Source organism: Emydura macquarii, unplaced genomic scaffold, assembly GCF_026122565.2.
Source record: "Emydura macquarii macquarii isolate MOO-44397 ecotype Brisbane River unplaced genomic scaffold, CSIRO-AGI_Emac_v2 contig_2422, whole genome shotgun sequence".
Lineage (NCBI taxonomy): Eukaryota > Metazoa > Chordata > Testudines > Chelidae > Emydura > Emydura macquarii.
The window spans coordinates 1,598,664-1,617,821 of record NW_027132559.1 but is presented as its reverse complement, the minus strand read 5'-3'; the positions used below and the strand labels follow the sequence as shown (position 1 = coordinate 1,617,821).

The following is a 19,158-nucleotide window of genomic DNA, read 5'->3' as shown; positions in this document are numbered from 1 at the left end:
AATGACAGTGTTCAAAAATATTTGCACATGCATTTGTGCACATTTGCAGAAGAGGTGGCCTGAATTTGGCTGGCAGAAAATAAATGTTAAATAATAGGCCTGTTACTAGCCATGTAAACGGATTTTCTCAAGCAGTCATGAACAAACGTTTTTCCAGGAAGTTTTATTCCTTTCATATCCCAACCTCACATCCAAGCAGCATGCAGATTCTCTGAGCTGAGATGCTGTATATTTATACATACATACACATACATGCTTATACAGAGACAGGTTTCAGTTGGGGGCTGTGATATACTCTTGGGAAGGATCTTAAAGTTGCCTGTAACACACTGTACATAGGAAATCATACGAAAGGCAGCTGATTAATTGGAATATCCCCTCCAGAGAGCAGCTACCTTTTGTGCACACCTCTAGACAATGGGTCTACTTCTCCACTGCCTTGCGCCTTGTACAGTCATTTATTCTGTGCAAAGAAAATGTTCAACACTACCAAAACGGAATGGCAGTGTTTTACACTCCCATTGTATTCACTTTGCAAATATGTAAATGACCACACAAGGTGCAAGGTAATAGAGAACCAGATCTTTTGAGTAGCATGCAATAACCTCAACCAGAGATAAACTTTAAATAATGGCTTTGCAGGTGTGTTTGCATCACAAAGGGACAACTGAATTGCACCAGAAGAGCTTCTTAGGACCTTCAAACTAGAGCTGACTGCTGACTCTTTTTTTTATGTGTATGGTTTTTTCAGGATGTGAAGATGTTATACAATCAGTTTCCTGGATCTCAGCAGGAAGAACTGGATGCTCCTATTGGAACTGGCCTGGATGACATACTGGAAAAAATCAGAATTCACTGGGAAAAGGACATTGAGAAAAATCGTTTTGAGACAGGTGCCTTGCTTCATGCCAAGGTAGGCACTTACAGTGTTCTCTGTAGCTGTCTCCAACACCAAGGGATATTACAGCTGAAGAAAAATACCTTTTTTTCTAGTCCCCTAGGATAATCATTAAAATATTTTTTCTTGAAACAAAGAATGATTAGAACAGTCTAAGGATCTTGATCCAGCTTCATCCCAAGAAACATTCATGCAAATCCACTGCAAATCCACTGAGTTCATTGAGGTGGCAAGAATGTACCTGAGTGCTGAAATTGGCCCTATTTATATCCATTTTAAAGCATCTCTGCTTTTACTTACTCAGATAAGGGAGTCTATAAATATTTTTGCTTTCCTATCATTTCCAGTGCAGAGAAGCTAAAGCAGAAAATTAGTTCTCTACAGGATTCAAGAAGGAAATCTTTTGTCAAAAGCCACACTTTTTCAACTCCTTTACTAAGGGGGGGGGGGGGGGGGGGGGGAAGGAATGAGAAGGTAAAGTTTAATAAAAAACATGCATGACCAGTAAATATAGGCTAGCACTCAACATCCTAGCAAACAGAAGGATTTGACTGCAATCAGCTAGGGTTGGCCATAACTGTGTGACATGATTTCATATAACAGGAGAGCCATTTATAGGTGTGGACAGGAAACTTGTCCCATAGGTTTGTCTTTACCTCCATCCCTACTTAAAATTGTCTTTCTGCTTTGCTGCCCCCTCAACCTTCCCCCTCATCTACCATGTCCCAACACAGCCACCTTGCCTACAATGCAACCAAATCACTGGACTGTACTTCCAGATGGCACAATTTTTTTCTCTCAACCCATGTATACAGCAACATACTCCTCCTGAATCTCTCTTTTAAACTGTTTACTTTAAACAGAGGTGGGGTGACTGTACAGTAACTTGGAAATAAAAATCAATGCCTCAGTATAGGGAACTGGAATAGACGATCTATCAAGATCCTTTTCAGTTCTACATTTCTATGATTCCACGATTCTACAGTAGAAATATTATGATTAAAAATTCTCACTCCTCCTGATACTTTCTGAAATGACATTCTAATGCAGCTTTTCCTCTGCGAAGAATAATGATTTTCTGGGGAGAGGGGAGGTGAAGGTGGGGGACAGAGCTACCTTAGGTAAATATTTTTGCAGTATCAAGATCAGCCATCTGACCCTCCATTGACTCTTCTTCTTAGCATATGTGCAATGTGCCTCAGGTGGCAAGTGACCAGGATTCATCAACGAATTTGATCCGTTGGTTGGATCATTAGCTTCCCTGGCTTGAGCTAGGTACTGATGGGGAATGCAAAGTGAATGCTGATCCATGCCTCCCCCCCCCCCCCCCCGATTATTAAAACAAAATACAGCACAGTAAAATCACTATTACAGCTGTGCTGCAGAAATACTTAGAAAAGAAAGCCCCCATAAGGCTGGGGATGCAGAGCTGCTACAAAAACAGAGGGTTATAAGAGAGGTGGGGATAAGGAGGGTAGCAAAATGAAAGGAAAGAGGAGAATCTGAGGTTCAGACTGTCCCTGTAAAAAGTATTTAAGTTGAAAGAATGTTACTATTTTATAAATAAGGAAGAAATAGCCCTTGACTTCAACAATGACACCTTAGTGATGGCAGCCATATAAGAACCTAGAAAGATGAGTTTATCCAGGAGATTCTTCAACAAATCCTTATACTTCAAATCTTGCTAAGCAAATCCTTCACAGTTCTGATTTTACATAGGCCAGATCCTCAGATGGCTTAAATTGGCCTAGCCCAACTGAAGTCAATGGCACTACACTGAATTACCCTAGTTGAGGATGTGGCCCACTGCATGTTTGTAGGAGTGTGATAATTGCCTAGGAGATACTAATTTCTTCAGTCCTCTCTCCCCACCTCAGAAGTCCCATTTAGTCTTCATCCTCATGTGGAAATTGATCCTGTTACTCTTTCCTATTTAAAGAACAGAAATTTACTTTATAGCCTCCACTTCCAACAACAGCACTTCAACAGTATAGAAGTGTCACATGCAAAAGGGACTGTTGACACATACCTAACTTTTCATAGATTCAGAGATTCCAAGCCATAAGAGACCACTGTGATCATCTAGTCTGACCTCCTGTATGATACAGGCCATAGAACTTCCCCCCAAATAATTCCTAGAGCAGATCTTTTAGAAAAACATCCAAGCCTGGTTTAAAAATGGTCAGTGATGGACACTCCACTATGACCCTGAGTAAATTGTTCCAATGGTTAATTACTCTCACTGTTAAAAATATATGCCTTATTCCAGTCTGAATTGGTCTTCAACTTCCAGTCATTGGATCACGTTATGCCATTCTCTGCTAGAGTGAAGAGCCCATTATTAAATATTTGTTCCTCATGTAGATGCTTATAGACTGTAATCAAGTCACCCCTTCTTTTTTAAACTAAACAGATTGAACTCTCTGAATCTATCGCTATAAGGCATGTTTTCTAATCCTTTAATCATTCTCATGGCTCATTTCTGCACCCTCTCCAATTTATTAACATCCTTCTTGAACTGTGGGAACCAGAAATGGACACCATATTTTAGCAGCAGTTGCACCAATGCCAAATATACAGATAAAATATCATCTCTACTCCTATTTGAAATTCCCCTGTTTATGCATCCCAGGATCACATTAGCTCTTTTGGCCACAGTGTGACACTGGGAGTTCATGTTCAGCTGATTACCCACCACAACTCCCAAATCTTTTTCAGTCACTGTTTCCCAGGATAGAATCCCACATTCTGTGAGTATGACCTACATTCTTTGTTCCTAGATGTATAAGTTTACATTTAGCCAGATTATAATGTGTATTGTTTGCTTGCACCCAGTTTTACCAAGTGATCCAGATCGCTCTGAATCAGTAATCTGCCCTCTTCATTATTTAGTACTCACCCAATCTGTGTGTCATCTGCAAATTTTATCAGTGATGGATGACCTTATGTTTTCCTCTAGGTCATTGATAAAAATGTTAAATAGCTTCAGGCAGAGAACCAATCCCTGCTGCACTCTACTGGAAACAAACCTGCTCAATTATGATTTCCTGCTTACAATTATATGTTGATACCTATCCATTAGCAATTTTAATCCATTTAATGTGTACCATATTAATTTTATATCATTCTAGTTTTTTTAATCAAAATGTCATCTGGTACCAAGTCAAAACACTTTACATTATGCCAACACTATTACCTTCATCAACCAAATGTATCTTCCTCAAAAACAGATATTGTTAGTTTGACAGGATCTATTTTCCATAAACCCATGTTGATATGCATTAATTACATTACCCTCCTTTAGTTTTTTATTAGCTGAGTCCCTGAATCAGCTGCTCCATTATCTTGCCTGGAATTTGATCCTTACTTGTCAGTTAGAAGTATAAGAATTTGCATATTGGATCAGACTTGTGGTCCATCTAGTCCAGTATCCTATCTCCAGCCAAGGCCAGCACCAAATGATCACAGAAAGGTACAAGAAACTTTACATGAGGCAGAGGTGAGATAATCTATCTCAAACATTAGACCTCTGTCTAATCCCTTATGTCTTGTTAGATTGTAACTTAAATCCTGAAACATGAAATTTAATATCTCTTCCAGAATTTGTCAGTTGTAACTATTATAACTCTGGGTATTCTTATTATCCATTGGCAATCCCTTGATAGATGAGGATGATCTCTTTCATAAGTGTTCATTTTATATGGGTCCTTTGGTGACAAAGGGGTCCGATCCTTGAGCCACAGATTCATTGGCAGATGTTGCGGGTGGTATTGGAAGGCAGGGTTGGGCCACCATGGCTGCATGACAATTGTCTGTCCTTTCTTTTCTGGCATTTTTCTGCGGCCAAGGCCAGGCGATTTTCCTCAAAATTGGTCATTCCTTCTCTGAGAAGTCTTCACCAGTTAGCCCTGTCTTGAGCTGCTCTCTCCCAGCGTGTGATGTAGATATCACATCTCTTTGATGTTTATCTTAAGAGTGTCTTTGAAGCATTTCTTTTGGCCTCCCCATTTCCTTTCTCCTTTGGGGAGCTGGGCATACAGCAATTGTTTTGGTAGGCGTGCATCGGGCATGCGCACACAGTGCCTGCTCCACCTCAGCTGATATTGGATAATCAGGGTCTCAACACTGAAGGTCTGGCCTCTGTGAGGACACTGATATTAGTGTGGTGATCCTCCCACTTTATGTTGAGAATATTCTGGAGAAAGTGCTGATGCTGGTGTTCCAGATTTTTCAGGTGTTTTCTGTAAATCACCCAACTCTCGCAGCTCTAAAGGAGAATTAGGATTACCACAGCTTTGTAAACTAAAAGTCTAGTGTGTGTTCTGATGTTATGGTTGTTGAACACCCGGCAAGATGATCTGACAAAGGCAAGGCTTGCACAGTGGATTCTGTGCTGAATCTCGATGTCTGTTTGCCCTCTGTGAAAGATGGCTGCCAAGGTAGGCAAAGTGTTTTACATTTTCCAGTTCCTCTCTGTCAATGTAGATCTTCCTTGCTGGGTCTGATGATTGACCAGAAGCAGGCTGGTGGTGAACTTTTATTTTGCTGATTTTCAGAATTAGTCCTAGGCTTTTGTAAGCTTCAAAGAAGCAATTGAGGGCAGTTTGTAGATCTTCCTTTGAGCATGCAACTACAGCACAATCAGCTGTGTACTGGAGTTCGGTTATTGTCGCCGATGCTACTTGGGACTTAAAAGGGTACATATGTCTTTCATCACATTGAAGAATTTCACCCATAAGAACTAAGATAGGTTTTTAAATTTCTTTAGGATGGAGATAATCAGAGTTAAATCCTGTAACAAATAAATTGAGCTATACCACTGGTCACACCCTGGTATTGGTGTATCTGTTTCTATGCAGTCCCAATATTAGCATATGAAATTCCAGATCTATTTGAATTGTATATTGTCTTCATGGTAAAAGATTATGTGGTCAGAAAATAAGTCACAAAGTGGGACAGGGCTGAACATTCAGTGTGAATCCAAAATACTCTATATAAACTAGTATTAAAGGTGACCTGAAAGGGGGGAAATGGGGCTTGAGTTCTTTTTTTGGTTTTGAAATGTGAAAAAGAGGGTTTGAGTGTTTGGAGTTTTGGGGGTTTTTTTCCCAGAGAAGAGAGATTTTTTTTCCTGAGATATATCAAAAAAATCAAGTCTTATATTTGCTGAATGTAGACTTGGAGCTCTTTTGACCCTTGACCTTTCCCTTTCTTCTTGAACAAGACCTCTGTGTGGCTCAAAAGCTTGTCTCTTTCACCAACAGAAGTTGGTCTAATTAAAGATATTACTTTACCCACCTTGTCTCTCCCTTACTAAAAAGGGACAGTCATGTTTAATCTTTCATAAAAAGTATTTTCCTTCTTCTGTTTCTAAGGAGGTTGAGTTAAACAGGTGTTAAAAAGAACAAACAAAATATAAAGTATGAAAGTATCTGAATAATCATTTCCCCTCTCAATTAATCAGGTTTTACTTCATTAGTCTTGATGTTGTAATCTTACTAGTTCTTCAGTCTTTCATGAATCCTACAATTTTCCATGAAAAAAACCAGGGTAGAAGAGATCTGGATTTCTAATATAAAATGAAATGGGGGAAAAAACCCTCAAAACTTCCATCATAAAGAGGAAAAATTGCACAACCCCATTTTTCTCTTTGCAGGTCACTTTTGACGTATTTGTATGAACACTAAAAAGCATGCTGATGGAGAATATATGTGTGTCATAGCCAGGGCCCAAGCATAATTTTTTCGGATCCAGTACAATCTTGTAACATGGGCCCCCTCCCACACACATACTACAATCCGTCATCCCATACATACAATCTCATGAGCCATGAAAAAAGTTTTCCTCATGGTAATGGGGGTTGCAGCCTGGGCTGGGCCCCCCAGGGCCTCTGGCCCTGGTAAACTGTTCCCTTTCCCTGTGGGGGCCCTGGTCATTGCATACATATATACACTGAGCAATTTTACAATACGTATACAGAAAAATGGTGGTTATACTCTTAAAAGTACCCAAACTTGTTAAACAAAGGAATTTAAAATATAAGTGAAATTTAAAATCGTAAAAGACTTACTTTCATTTTGGGATGGGAGGAATGTAAATTATTGTTATTAATAAAGCGTGTTGTGACTGACAACTATTACCTGTTGTCAGCAAACCACAGAGACAGCACCTGCTGTACGAACTCAAGAGGAAGAACTGGTGGAATCCCTGAGAACAGAGTTCCATGAAACAGCCTGCAAAATACAGAGTCTGCAAGCAGAGACTGAATCTTTAAGAACTTTGGTACGTAGCTATTGATTGAGAACTGGTGTATACTCAAAATTCAATATGCTTTTCTAGGGCATAGTCTCATCTTGGTGTGCCTGATGAGAATAAGTTCCTATATGCCAGCAGCCTCATTTTCAGAGGTGCTGGACAACCCACATCTCATTTATTAAATTGGATGTTGTGGGTGCTCAGCAGTTCTGAAAATCAGGCTCTGAATTTTCTCTCTCCACACTTTAATTCGTTAATGTTTGTAAACCTCATTGAGAATACTGGGTACATAGTGTTATAGAGCACAAAGTATATTAAACAAATTTTAGTGCCTTGTAACCAGATAGCTCAAAAAGTTTGCAAACTGCTGGGCTGAGCCCCAACTTTGAGTTACAATTTTTGATTGCACCTCCGCAACCCAGACAAAACTAGACACATGCAAAAGTATGCTTGATAGCCTACTCATAAACCTAACAAAGACCTTAACACAACTTAAATTAAATTACCTACACCTGTAAGTTTCAAATACACAGATACTTACCAAAGGCACAGCCAAGGCTTCCTCAGCAGCAGGCTATTTCTGCCTTGCAGCCAGGATGCCCCATTAGTGCAGGCCAATATCGGCCCCCCCCCCCCCCCCTCACCCCTCAGGTTTTCAGGATGGAGGAAGGCACCTGAGACAGTCTGTGGGGATGGAGCCAACACTAGACACGGAGGCTGCTGGGAGTGGAAATCGGCATGGCCGTGGAGGATGTTGACACTGACCCACAGACTAGGTGGCCTACTGAGGTGAGTCAGGAAGTGGAGGTGGCGCTCCCTCCCCATCCCCTGGGCGGGCTAGCCTGGGCCCTGCCACATGGGGCTGGCACGAGTCGCCTGGCATCGCCACTCCTCGACCCAAACATTCCTCCATGCTCTCCTAGGGGGGATGCACCCCACAGTTATCCGAGATAGCCTCAGATAAAGCAGTTCAGCAGTCCACAATACAATACACGTGTCTAATGAACAGAATGCCCTGTGTATTGGGATCTCCATTTCAGTAGATTCAAATGCAAAGGATTAGGGCAGTTTCAAATTCCCACATATACCATTCACTGAGGCCTAGCTGAAACATTACTACTAAGATTATTGGAAGTCCTGACTCTCTTCTGAGTATTATTCATTTTTCATATAGAAAAGGGGTCTGGAGAACTCCTTATATGATGCTAAGCACTGGCATGACATTGAACTTCAGAACCTAGGTTCTGTCATTACCAAGCTAGAGGCAGAGGTGCGAGAAATCAGAGCAGAAACTGAGCAGCAGCAGAGAGATCGTGAAACTCTGCTGTCCAACAAAATACAGCTGGAGAAAGACATCGCTGCATATCACTGTCTTCTGGATGCAGAAGAAAGAAGGTATTTCTTTTTAAAATAGAGAGTTTGTCATTAAGTCAGACCCTGTGATTAACAACCCTGTGGGATATGTGCTGAGATCCCCAGAGACAACAGAACTGGGATGTTCCACTGAGCAGTATGCATAAGTGGCTAGATTTGGAGAACCTGCAAGGGGGTGTGCACCTCAAGCCCAGCTCTGCATAGGCTCCTAGTGTTTTGCAAGCAGGACAGGGGAGGAGTAGACTAGGGCCAGTGGGTCAGAAAGCCTCCATTTCCCAAAGCACTGACACATAAAAGATAAAGAAGCTATTACAGCCTCAAATCTACATTAACGGCTATAACTGTGCTACAGCTTCATATGTTGGGAACATGATTCCCTTCCTTAGACTCTCCCTTCCCCCACAAAGTATACAGATCAGCCACTCAGGCTGTGCTCTAGGGGAAGGCCTTGTCCTCCCTACAGAACAGAAAGCAACATGATTTAGGCCATGATCCAGCAAAGTACTTGAACGTGTTTAATTTAAGCATGAGTAGCCCCCATTGAAGTCAATAGGATTATTCAGATGCTTTAAGGTCACCACCTGCTTAAAATACTTCACTGCACAGTGGCGTGGCTGCAATGGTACAAGTGGTGCAATTGCTCTGGGGCCCACACAGAATAGCGCTCCAGCACTTCACTTGGTACACAGAGTCTCAACACCATTCATTCAAATTTGGCTTTGCCGTCCCTCTGTCAGATGGAGGGATCGTAGCACCACTGAGATCTGGCCCACCCAAACTTCCATCATGATGGATGGGCAGCTGGGCCCTCTCACAATGGCACCCATCACTCAGATTTGGCTTGTGTTGTGTGAGTGTGGGGGGGGATGATGGAAGTGAGCAGAACCACTAGGACCAGGAGGAGCCACCCTAGCCCAGGAGAGGAGCAGAGCATTGAGCCAGGGGGTGCCAATGAGTGGCTAGGAAAGTCCCAGGGGCAGTGGGTGACAGGGTGAGTTGTTGATGGGCTATGGGGTGGGATGGGGAGCATTGAAGGGCTCCAGGATGAGGGGTTGGGGGAAAATGGAGGATGGTGGTGTGAAATGTGGAAGTCTATGAGGGGAATAGGGGATGTTGGAGAGTAGTGGAGTAGGTTGGGGGATGTGGCCCAGAATATGGAAGGGGACCCTAAACTTGTCTTGCATCAGGGGACTCTGGGCCTTAGTGATTAATTTTTAAGCTATGTTCTAATATTTATCAAGGGAAACACATTTGTTTCTTTTAGTTGATTGTTTCTTGATTTATGTTCTGGTCCAGAATAGATGGATTATATTCTGCTCTCAGCTGGGCTCAATGCCCCCACAATGCAGCAAAAGCACTTAAGCACATGCTTAGCTAGCTATAAGTGAATTGCTGAACAGAAGCAAGCTTAAGTGCTGCGTTTGAGCTGGGGGTCTAAGTTGAATTTGGCCCACTATCTATATCTTTTGTGGAGGAAAACAAATCACTTTTTCTTTGAGCACATTTCCTCTGGGGAAAAAAATTCTAAATTCATTGAAAGCATTGAAAGCATTGAAAGGCACTTGGAAGAGAGGAAGGTGATCAGGAACAGTCAACACGGATTCACCAAGGGAAAGTCATGCCTGACCAACCTGATTGCTTTCTATGATGAGGTGACTGGCTCTGTGGATGTGGGGAAGGCAGTGGATGTGATATACCTTGACTTTAGCAAAGCTTTTGATACGGTTTCTCACAGTATTCTTATCAGCAAGTTAAAGAAGTATGGGTTGGATGAATGGACTATAAAATGGATAGTGAACTGGCTAGAGCATAGGGCTCAACGAGTAGTGATCAATGGCTCCATGTCTAGCTGGCAACCGGTCACAAGCGGAGTTCCCCAGGGGTCGGTCCTGGGGCCGGTTTTGTTCAACATCTTTATTAATGATCTGGAGGATGGGGTAGATTGCACCCTCAGCAAGTTTGCGGACGACACTAAGCTGGGGGGAGTGGTAGATACCCTGCAAGGTAGGGATAGGATACAGAGTGACCTAAACAAACTGGAGGATTGGGCCAAAAGAAATCTAATGAGGTTCAACAAGGACAAGTGCAGAGTCCTCCACTTAGGAAGGAAGAATCCCATGCACAGCTATAGACTGGGGACCGACGAGCTGGGCAGCAGCTCTGCAGAAAAGGACCTGGGGGTAACGGTGGATAAAAAGCTGGATATGAGTCAGCAGTGTGCCCTGGTTGTCAAGAAGGCTAATGGAATATTGGGCTGCATTAGGAGGGGCATTGCCAGCAGGTCACGGGAAGTGATTATTCCCCTCTATTCGGCATTGGTGAGGCCGCATTTAGAATACTGTGTCCAGTTTTGGGCCCCCCACTACAAAAAAGATGTGGACAATTTGGAGAGAGTGCAGCGGAGGGCAACCAAAATGATTAGGGGGCTGGAGCACAGGACTTATGAGGAGAGGCTGAGGGAACTGGGCTTGTTTAGTCTGCAAAAGAGAAGAGTGAGGGGGGATTTGATAGCGGCTTTTAACTACCTGAAAGGGGGTTCTAGGGAGGATGGGGCTAGGCTGTTCTCGGTGGTGGCAGATGACAGAACAAGGAGCAACGGTCTCAAGTTGCAGGGGGAGGTCTAGGTTGGACATTAGGAAAAAGTTTTTTACTAGGAGGGTGGTGAAGCATTGGAATGGGTTACCTAGGGAGGTGGTGGAATCTCCATCCTTACAGGTTTTTAAGCTGAGGCTTGACAAAGCCCTGGTTGGGATGATATAGCTGAGGTTAGTCCTGCTTTGAGCAGGGGGTTGGACTAGATGACCTCCTGAGGTCCCTTCCAACTCTAATATTCTATGATTCTATGATTTTGGGTTTGTTTCTGGAAGATCTCTACTCACCAGAAGTAGCCACAGAGCTTACGAGAACCCATACCCTCCCCACTCTCACATTCTAAATCAAAGTTTTCTGCCAACATGCCCTCCCTAAAATGGTTTGCTTTTCAGACCATATAATCTCCTGCCTAATAGAAAATACCTTGGTGCTAATAAGTAGGGTCTTGATCCTGCGTATATAGAAGACCCAATGGCAAAACTCTAATTGGCTTCTTAATGGGCTGTAAGATAGTAACAAGGCAAGCACATGTACCTTCTGAAAATGGTGAAGAAAGTAAAAAGTATATAGCCAGCTGGAAGTTGGAAATTAAATTTCTGCTGATTTTCACTCTTAAGTTTTGTGGGAAAGTGTTGAAACATACACTGAAATTGCCTATATACACTAATGATCATAATGCTGACTATCAGCTATTGCACAGAACCTACCTACCATCACATAAATAATATAATGGGCCCAATTGATCCTGATAAATGCAATTCTGTTCTAGGCTCTTTCATGCAAATACAGTAGGATTGTTCATTCATACTATCCATAACTTTGCAGGATGCTTGTAACAATCATCCAACTAAAAAAAATTATTCCCTGCTGTTTTATTTTTAGCGTTGCAAGACTTTCTACTGCAGTCCAGTAGTGTAATTTCCACGTTTCTTTGGGGGTGAAATTCATCTATGTGCAGAGAGCCTGTACACTTCTGAAGTGCCACTTCAGTCCTTAGAGAAAGGGGACTTAAGCAGTCTACAGACCTTGTCCTGGCCCTGTGCACAGAGGAGAATTTCACTTATGTAAAGGGAGATGTGTGGGAGTGAAAACACAGACAGAGGCCTGAGCCACAAAGTTTGAAGGGAGATTGAAATTTCAGTAAGGTTAAGTGTGTGTTGGGTGTGAATTCTGATCCATAGTGATAGCTAATGTGTGTCTTTATTAAAGTTCATGATCCAAATCTTCAAAATTGCTTATGTGCAAATGAAAATGCTTTACATATTAATACATTTAAAAAGAATAATGTATAGCAATAGTAAATTTTAATAATGATCAAAATAGTCTCAAAGAGCTGGAATAAAGTTATTGGGTGAAATTCATCCCTGTGCAGAGAGCCAGCACAAGGCTTTATACACCACCACCACACACCTGAAGTGATGCATAAACTTTAAGATGGCCCTCTGTGAAGGGGTAAATTTCACTCATAGTGAGATAAATTAATACATGAAGCCAAATTGTGTTCTTAGTTACATTGGTGTAAGCCTACCAAAGACAATGGGATTTCACCAGTGAAAACAAAAAGTAGAATTTGGTCCAACAATTTTTCCTTTTATATTATTATTTGCAGTAATAATTTCTTTTTTTTTTTTTTTTAACTTTCAGCTGATTTTGAAATTCCCTGTCCATAGAAGACAATGTTGGCATTCAAAGCAAATGACATCAAACTGACAAAAATGTTTATGGAAACCATGAACCCATCAAAGCAGCCTACTTTATTCAGTTTGATTTAACAATCTAAGTAGGTTGTAGCTTGAACAACTTTATTAGATTATCCTCCTCATGTGAGTGCATTGCTTACAGATTTCAATTTAGCCATGTTAAAATTATAATAATAAAAAATAATATCAGTTATTGTTTGATTTTTTAAAAAATTGTCCAGTACTTTTCAGTGCTGCTGAACGATACTAGATGAAAAGCAAAGGCCCTCTTCTTAGTCACAAAGTACTGTAAACTACCTCTTTTTGCAATACTAATGCTGTACCATTCACCCACTATGCAAATAGCACAAAATGTATTTTTACTGCAATGAGTATAAACTGCAGGTTTCCATGTTACCTCACAAGAACTTGGGCTCATTAGTGTGAAATTTTATTTGCATTTATAAACCTGAGGCTGATAAAGCATGAAATTAATGCAATTAGTTTTACAGCAGATAAAACATAAGCAGCAGCAATGCAAGCTTCCCTGCACGGCCCTGAAAACATACCTTAATTCTCTTCCAGAGGAAACTTCTCCAAAGGCAAAAGAGGATAATTCAGTTTCAATGTCCTTTCAATTATTCTTTGACCTTTCTGCAGCAATTGCTAACAAGGGTGCTAATTAGTGCAAATATGGTGTATGTTTTGTGATATGACCACCTTGCATTAATTGGGGCTAGATCAAGGTTTCTTATAGGCCACTAATCACCAGCCAATTGTAGTGAGTGAACTGGGGCATATTTGAACTGACTTGATGATCTTATAGGGAAAGCACTCCTACAAGGTCTATTACCATACTATTACCAATCACCTCTACTATTCAGTCCCCCTTTTGCTATTTTAATAGTCTTGTTTTATTGTATCTGTAATATTGTTATATACTTTGTAAAATGTTCAGGTAGTAAATATATAATTAGAGAAATATAAAACTTCAGTCCCACTCTTGCAAACCCTTATCCATATGGTTAACTTTTTATTTGTGAGAGTAATCCCTTCATATGAGTAAAGCTAACCACATGTGTGTGTGCTGGATCAGGGCTTTACAATATAAACAATTAGATAAGAAATAAATATTTCATTATATGAAATCAAAAAGGGTGCAAAGAAATGGGATACACAATGAAAGGGTCACAGTCTGAAGACATTTTTCTTTTTTAATTAAATAAATATCAAAGCTACAAAGACCCTTAAATGGATGAGACAAACAAATTAACTCCAAACTTATTATACTGCCAGCCTTAATATCCTAATCATGTGGTTCTCTCAAAATTGTCTTCCTTTTCTCTACACCAACTCCCTAGGCATGCAAAATCCTTCCTGAGACAGTCCATAGGACAACCTCTCCTCATTTAATCCCTTATTAAGAGCCATTTCAACTGTGATGCCTACAAGATTTTGGTCAAGAAATGGCCAGACAGAAGAGCCTATGGGAAATGACTATATGTCTAATTAAACACAACAAAAAGGGGCTTGTATGTTGTATCCTTGCCATGTGCCATTAATACGTTCCTTTTCTTTTTAGATTGTAAAATCTTCAGAACTGGGACTGTGTTTTCCTATATGTTTGTACAGCACCTAGCAAATTGTAAGTGCTGCTACAATATAATTAATAGTAATCATACTGTGCTGATGCACAGCAGAGCAGATGGAGTGTATCGACTGCTTGACTTAAAATGGGTATTGTCTGGGATTGGTTTCTTTTTGGCTTCAACAAATAACAGTAGAGAAAACAAGCATGGCATGAGTCCTTAAGGTACAAGAGCTACCAAATAGGACAGTTGTCAAGCAAAGACCCAAGAGCCAGCCAAAGATGTCTCTCAAACTGAGATTCAGTGATTTGTTCCAGGCTTGATAGATTCTCTCTGCAATCTGAGGAAGAAGACTGAATTTAAAAGCCACTTTTCTGTTTCCATGTACCAGATTACTCTAAACTGGGGGATGGCAGTTGCTTTGTATGTGCTATAGTTAGAACAAGCAACTGCTTTAAATCATTTTAATAATCTGTTGGCAGGAAGGATACGTCATATTGGTGCTACTAATTATTGGAGTATTTCCTTGATGTTTCTAATGATGCTTCATTAATAGGTATGAAAAGGCACTGTCAACTATCCTGATGTGAAACTATTTTTGTAAACTTCACTGTCAGAAATCATCCTTGTGAAATTATGAGTTTACAGCCACATTCTGACAAGTAGGATCCTGGGTCTTTCACTTTAATTCATTTTAAGAGTAAAGTATTTTATTTGAAATAGGAAATCTTTCAGAAGTCTTGTTTCAATATAGATTTGGATTTAGGTTCAAATGATCTGGCATATCTTGCATCATCTGGTTTTGAATTATAATGTAAAATAGAAATTAGATTCCTAATAAGAACTTTTTTCTTTGGAACTGCAGCAATTTCTTGAAAAATGTGTTCTACCTTCCTCTACCTTACTTACACTCAGGGTTGTCCCATTTTTTGTGTTGAACTTCCTGTGGCCCTTTCTTCCCGTAGTAAAAAGACCAAGAGCTAACCAAAGTAGTCTCCCATATAGGTGACATGCAGTACAACTGGCTCATCTAAACAAAGTTCTTTCCTATAAAGTGCATTCAGAAAATAGTTAGTGCATTTGTGCATAAAACTGTCTATAGGATTTTTATGGTGTTCATCACCAGAGTATTTGAGTGCCACACAGATATTAATAAATTATTCTTACAATACAAGTGGATTATAGGCAAACTTCGGAGATGGGGAATTGAGGCTCAGGCAGATTAAGGGGAACATTTTCAAAATTGGCTGCTGACTTTGGCTTCCTGAATGTCTGGGTCACATGCCAGATCACCTTTGGCCCAATTCTCTAATCTAGCAATTTATGTTAGCTACAGACCTACATTTTGCAACCTGGGATGTGTTTCAAACTTTTAAAAAGAATCATTATTTCCATTAACTTTCCCATTTTCATCTTTATTTCTATTGCAGTTTCCACTATACAGTCCATTGAGAAATCCTACTGTTTAAATCTGAGCACATCAGTGTTGTTACTGGACTGATTTTACAGTTTTCTACTAAAAAAGAATGTGAAAAATTCCCTAGAAGACTTCAAATTATAATTGTGTAATTATCCTCCTCATAAACCTTTAGACCTTAACAAAACACATTTCTCCATCATTAAGTACATTCAGATGACTCTTGGCTAGGGGGAAAGAGCAAGAAAACTTCTCCCTTCCACCCGTGAGGGTCTGAAATTGTATCAAATACCTAATAGCCAGAGGCTGATATGAAAGATGAAGCCCTCAAACAGATTCAAATGACAACACCCTGGCAGGAATCCCAGCAAATTACTACTTCTGAGCAGCTGTGAGGGACTTCAGCCGGGCATTACCGTTGGATCTTGCTAGGCTTCCTGGTATTTTTTTTTTTTTTTTGGTTTTTGTTTTAAATAGACCTCTGTCTAATACATCTAGTTCTCTGGCTAATCGTTATCTGGCAGTGTCAAGCTCTGTATATTGTGTGCCTGTGATATGTGTATATCAAAGAAGTTTGCAAAGGTATTATCACCATTTCACAGATGGATGAAACTATGGCACAGAGAGCTAAAGACAAGGAAGAAGTATAGTTTTATTGTTAAAACACAGGCATAGGAGTCTGAAGATGGAATGTCTATTCCCAGTTCTTGCACAGACTTTGGGTATGTCTACACAACAAAGAAAAACCCAGGGCTGGCCTGTGACAGCTGACTTGGGCTTGCAGGACTTGGGCTACTGGGTTGTTTCATTGCTGTGTAAACTTCTGGGCTCACGCTGGAGCCCAGGCTCTAGGACCTTGTGGGTAAGTACATTATATGACAGTAAAGCATAACCCATTTCATTCTAGTATCTAGGCCACAACAGACTATGCCTTGATAAAGTGGTGCTCCTGTTTTCTTTGGTTTCTGCTGAGTTAGTTCCAGATTTAACAGCTGAAGCAGCTATCGGTACTATACTCCTAACAAGTATAAAATCTCTAATCAAAAGAGGGCCGTTCCACTGCTTTATAATATTGTCTTTGCAAGAGATTAATGACACAAAAGAAGCAGAAAGGCATTAGGTTCACATTATCCCTGGTACCATACTGGAGTTGTTTATCAATAATTCCCCAGTGAAAAGGTCTTATGTCAGTTACTGAAATGCAAATCATGTATCTCAGGATCAGGTGCAGCACTTTTAGTGGCAATATGGAAGACAATACCAGTTTACTATGAAAGTTAAAGGAGAATGTGTTGTGTGGAAACTGATTGCCAGTTTAGCTCTATTTCTTGGATCATTTCATCATGGAACCTGCAAGTCATTGCACAGTGCACTGCAGGATGTGTAAGCTTGCTCTGAGTAAAAATGAAGGCAGTGCATTGGCACAAGTAAGTTAAGCAGCAGGTATATTCCTCCAAACTGGGCAGTTAAGTGTCAAGCCTCTTCCATGGTCTCTCTTTTCCTTGTAAACAGGCAGGATGATCAGGAGGTGGGGGGAGCATCAGTGCATCCGAGGAACCATGGACTTCAGGATGATCTAATGAATTATTTAGCTACTTCTTCCCTGCTTAGGCCTTACATCCACAAGATAGAAGTAATTGGGCAGCCTTTTAACAATTCTCTCAATACCAGATCATTTTCCCTTGTGCTTCATTGTTCTGCTCATAACTTTTAACCAGTACAACACCCAGCACTTGCCCAGCTAGCACTTAGACCATCAATGTTAATAATATATAGAAATATAAGAGCAGCATTGTATGAGAGATACACAAGAATGATTGTGACAAATCTTAGAAACTAGTTAGAAAGCCTCAGCTGCAATGGCTCTATTACTTAATAAAAAGTTGGCAGCTAAGGGTATAACTGCCAAGAATTTCACTGGGAAAGAAGAAGAGATACTTGATCTCTGAGATGCTGAGAGGGAGAAGGAGTGACAGAAATAGCCTGACAGCTTGACAATCTCCTGAACTCTAAAATGTAAGGATTTGATTTTTTGACTTAAACCACAGCAAATTGTTAGCACATGATTTTTACTAATATAATAGAGCTGTTATGCAAACTGTAGACTAGATGTGTTTTGTACCCTTCAATTTTCTCTGTTTTCTATTTAAAAATGCCTTTGAGATATATTTTTAGTGCTACTGTCACTTGAGTATCTATTGCAAATCATTCTTGATCATAAAGAAGACCTGTTTCTGATCTCTGGGAGAAGGGAAATTAGACAAAAGGTACCTGGTCTAAGGGTACTTGGCCAAAGGCATGAGAAGGAAAAGTCCACACTCCCATAAGCTGCTGCCAAGGTGCTGACCACAGTCCATAAGGATTATGGAGAAAGTCTGGTAACAGTAGAATGACAGTAATAGGAGACCATGCAGCAAATTCTGGTGTTTTTTGGCTTTCCACAATTGTATAGGCAGCCATAGATTTTTAACTCTTAAAATACCTAACTCACCCAGGTACTAGACAGAGTGTAAAAAGAGATATGAGGCCAAATCATACAGTCCTTGCACCTGCTTGATGAGTCCTCCACATGCAGATCTGCCTCTTTCTATGCAGAAGGGCGCTCAGTTGCTTCCATGACCCTGATGTCTAGCACCCAGATTCAGTAGTGCTTTCTCTGTGATTCAGGGTCCATGTTGAGGAAAGGTGATAAGCAGGTAGGCCGGAGGGAAGTATGGGCAAGTTGGGAGTGATACCCAGTTTCCCCAGACTGTATCATCTTTTCCAGATTGCCTACAGTGTGTTCCAAGCACCACATGGCCAAAGATCCAGGGGTGACGAGTGTTGCTTGCAGGACGAAACCTCTGCTCCCCTCCATGGAATGATGTGGAGAACTCTCTGCAAAGGATTCTTCAGGGAGATTTTTCTTCCCCTAAGCCACATCCCACAGCTCTTAATACTAATGGGAACAATCTGCCCCCCCTGAGTAGATGCCTGTTAAATTCTTTGTGGCTATCCTTAGAGTCTGTAAACATCAGCACTAATCTTGTTGATTTTGCTGCAGATATTTTAGAATGCAGGTTACAGATGGAATTTAATAAAACAAAAACCTTCTTATATGAGAATGCATCTGCATTAAGGCAAAAATTTAGGTGAAGACATAACTAAAATTCAAATAAAATTAGTTGTTCACAAAACAAAGAATATGAATAATTCCCTGTACAGAATGGTGTAATACACTGTTTAAAATGTCTACAATTTTCTGCCATCCTGTAATATTTAGGGTCCAGGACCCGCTATTATCTGCAGCCACATGGACCTAATAATTATAGCTACTACTGTCAAACTGTAGATAAACACACATTTCTGCCGGTG

The 19,158-nt window shown here is 40.6% G+C and overlaps 1 protein-coding gene and 1 long non-coding RNA gene across 3 annotated transcripts in view; one reads left to right on the top strand and one right to left on the bottom strand.

Moving 5' to 3' along the window:
- Positions 1–13,454, bottom strand: part of LOC137162196 (uncharacterized) — a 95,801-nt gene extending 82,347 nt beyond the window's left edge. The window contains exon 1 of the long non-coding RNA XR_010922321.1: positions 13,368–13,454. This is a non-coding gene — a long non-coding RNA (uncharacterized lncRNA). The remainder of the gene's footprint in view (positions 1–13,367) is intronic.
- The window catches only part of BFSP2 (beaded filament structural protein 2), a 36,997-nt gene extending 18,042 nt beyond the window's left edge, over positions 1–18,955 (top strand). The window contains exons 4-7 of one of the 2 annotated variants that reach the window (XM_067561761.1): positions 752–913; positions 7,049–7,180; positions 8,328–8,548; positions 18,572–18,955. In XM_067561761.1, coding sequence (XP_067417862.1) covers positions 752–913; positions 7,049–7,180; positions 8,328–8,548; positions 18,572–18,668 — 612 coding nt within the window. In that variant the 3' untranslated portion in view covers positions 18,669–18,955. Of the gene's footprint in view, positions 1–751; positions 914–7,048; positions 7,181–8,327; positions 8,549–17,741; positions 17,821–18,571 lie in introns of those variants that run through there. The other variant, XR_010922320.1, reaches the window with a different exon arrangement.
- The last annotated feature ends 203 nt before the right edge of the window (positions 18,956–19,158 follow it).